The 2430-nt window shown below is 37.0% G+C and overlaps 1 protein-coding gene across 1 annotated transcript in view; it reads right to left on the reverse strand.

Annotated features, from left to right (window-relative positions):
- yeats2 (YEATS domain containing 2) overlaps nucleotides 1-2430 on the reverse strand; it is a 32496-nt gene that overhangs the window by 21097 nt on the left and 8969 nt on the right. The window contains exons 9-11 of the mRNA XM_015399814.1: nucleotides 1925-1969; nucleotides 664-844; nucleotides 307-543 (exon numbers count right to left, since the gene is read on the reverse strand). Of these exons, the coding sequence (XP_015255300.1) occupies nucleotides 307-543; nucleotides 664-844; nucleotides 1925-1969 (463 nt within the window). The remainder of the gene's footprint in view (nucleotides 1-306; nucleotides 544-663; nucleotides 845-1924; nucleotides 1970-2430) is intronic.

The raw sequence follows: 2430 nt of genomic DNA on the forward strand, positions 1-2430 counted from the left end.
TATGTGATTTTTAGTTGTTTTCTATTTTAGATAAAAATTAATATATTTACTAAATGTTTTGCTGAGACAAATTGAAAAGAAAGATTTTTAATATTATTAATATTCAGGGAAATTATATTTGCCTTTTTAAGCAAATATCTGAATTAAATATATAGTGGATTCAAAGAAAAAAACAAGAGAACAAGAATACAAATTACTAAAACAATTGAAGAGAGTTGTTGTGTACAAGAATGGGATGCAGCACTTAGAAAGACAAAGCTGTTTTGAAAGGATGTGATTCATCATCCTAACTGAGAACAAACCTACCTGAGACTATTTTACAGCTCATGGTGATTGGTTGGAACGATTTCCCAGGAGACTCAGCGGGGCTGGGTGCTTGTCCCTGGGGAACTATTTTACAGCTTGCTGTGATTGGCTGGAAGGCAGAGTTGCCATGGGAACCCAGAGTGACCCTGTCACCAGGTCTAGGTCTCGTTGGAGTGCGCTCACCAGCAGCAAGGCCTGAATTATGACCAGACCTCGCCACCTCTGCTTTTAGGCAACCTGCAGGTGGAAAAAAACATGATGGTGTGAACCAAAAACCAGATATGAGTTAAACTCAGCACTTATGATGACCTTTATTGAGAAAACTGGTTAAGGAGTTTGAGGTTTTAATGTTGGTACCTTTTCCAGCAACAAAATCATGTGAGACCGGAGAGCTAGGGTGTCCAGACGTCTGGGCTGAGGACGATGTTGACATGGGACTCGCTGCTTTTAGAGCCACTTTGTTAGAGGAGGAGGAAGAGGAGAGTTTAGGCATGTAGTCTTCCCCAAGAGAATCTCTATGAAGTTCCACATCAACCACCTGAAACACAAACATCTTTTTTAGAGGTGGACCCAGTGGGAAATTATATTAAAGAATATTTTACACGATAAGGAATATTGTTCAGATTTTCTTTTAACATTTTTTAAACTATCGTAAAAGTAGCAATAGAAACTATTTCCTTGGCAAAAAATAACTATATGACAAAGTAACACAATTCTAAAAACTATTGTAGGACTGAATCTCCTGAAGAGATAAATAGTAAAAATGCAGCAGCTGAATCCCTTCTTTGTTGTTGCAAAGCTTTGATCAACCAACTGTGGCTGATTGTTGATTTCTCTGACAAGAATGATAGAAAGATCAGTGATGCAGTATTTTTTTTTTTTTATTCCAGCCTTCCTGCTGTTAGAGCTCATTTATTATTTACACAGTGAGCAGAAACGATCTCACTCCTTAGGTCTGTGCGAGAGCAGCTGCTATTAATGCTTCTACTAAAAACAAACAAACAAAGAAAAGGCTTGGAGCCGATCATCTAAAATGGGTTTCGCATACTGATATGATCCATTACTGTGGTGGGCTTTGTTGGGATCTATTCAGCCTTCCTGTTATTTGATGATCTCACTCTCTCACAAAAAAAAAAAAAAAAAAAAGATTTCAAGTTTCCTTCCTAACTTTCACTCTGAATAGTGCTGCTGTCTCGTGTTACCGTTTAAATATGGAGTGTTTTTTTTTCCTTCCTAACCTGAAATCAGAGCCAATCAAGCTGAAAATCATCTGGAACCATTCAGACTAAAGGAGCTACCCAGATAAATAGCTTCTTGATAGCCTTTAAATAAAATGCTAACTCGGAGGTAAAGTATGACCACCTCAAAGGGGGCAACACCAATCAAACCAAAAGCAAGAAACTGATCAATATGACTTCAAGAAGACTAACAGATGAGGGAATCTGAAAATAGAAAATCATAAATCCGTTTATGTATAAAACATCCATGCATAGAAGTGGGGCATATAGAAAATGCTGCTCTGACAGATTTTTTACTAGGTTTGAAATCTAATATTTCCCCACCTACTCCTCACATGACATACAGGAAAAAAAGCCCAGAATGCACCTCTGTAACTTACAGTTTCTGCTCCCAGTGTCTGCAGCCCGGTGTACGTTCTGTCCAGCTGCATAAATACATCAGAAGTTAAAACTACATGAATCCATAACAGATTAATGCCAAGAATAAATATGACACACAATGTTGCAGAGGATGCGAGTCAAATATGATTGTTATTTGTTTTTTCAAGTCCAATACAAGCACAATTTCTCAGCAATTTTTTCAGAGGCTACATTAAAAGCTAACCAAGTAAACAGCAGCTTTAAACCACCATAAAAGAATTTGATTAAATAAGAAAAATGGTGCTAAGGAATATGATGGACCTCTCAGAAAAGATAGAGTGCCTTTTCAACCTTTTTCAGGCTTCAAACATAAAGATATGAAATTGAACTTTTTTGTGAAGAATCAGCAAATGGGACACAATTAGGAAGTGGAATGAATTTATTATCTTTTTAAACTTTTTTACAAAAGAAAACTGAAGAGTGGGGCTTGCAAAATGAACTGGCCCCTTTCATTTTAGTGCAGCAA

The sequence above is a fragment of the Cyprinodon variegatus genome, unplaced genomic scaffold (assembly GCF_000732505.1).
Source record: "Cyprinodon variegatus isolate N-32 unplaced genomic scaffold, C_variegatus-1.0 Scaffold1048, whole genome shotgun sequence".
In the NCBI taxonomy this organism is placed as follows: domain Eukaryota; kingdom Metazoa; phylum Chordata; class Actinopteri; order Cyprinodontiformes; family Cyprinodontidae; genus Cyprinodon; species Cyprinodon variegatus.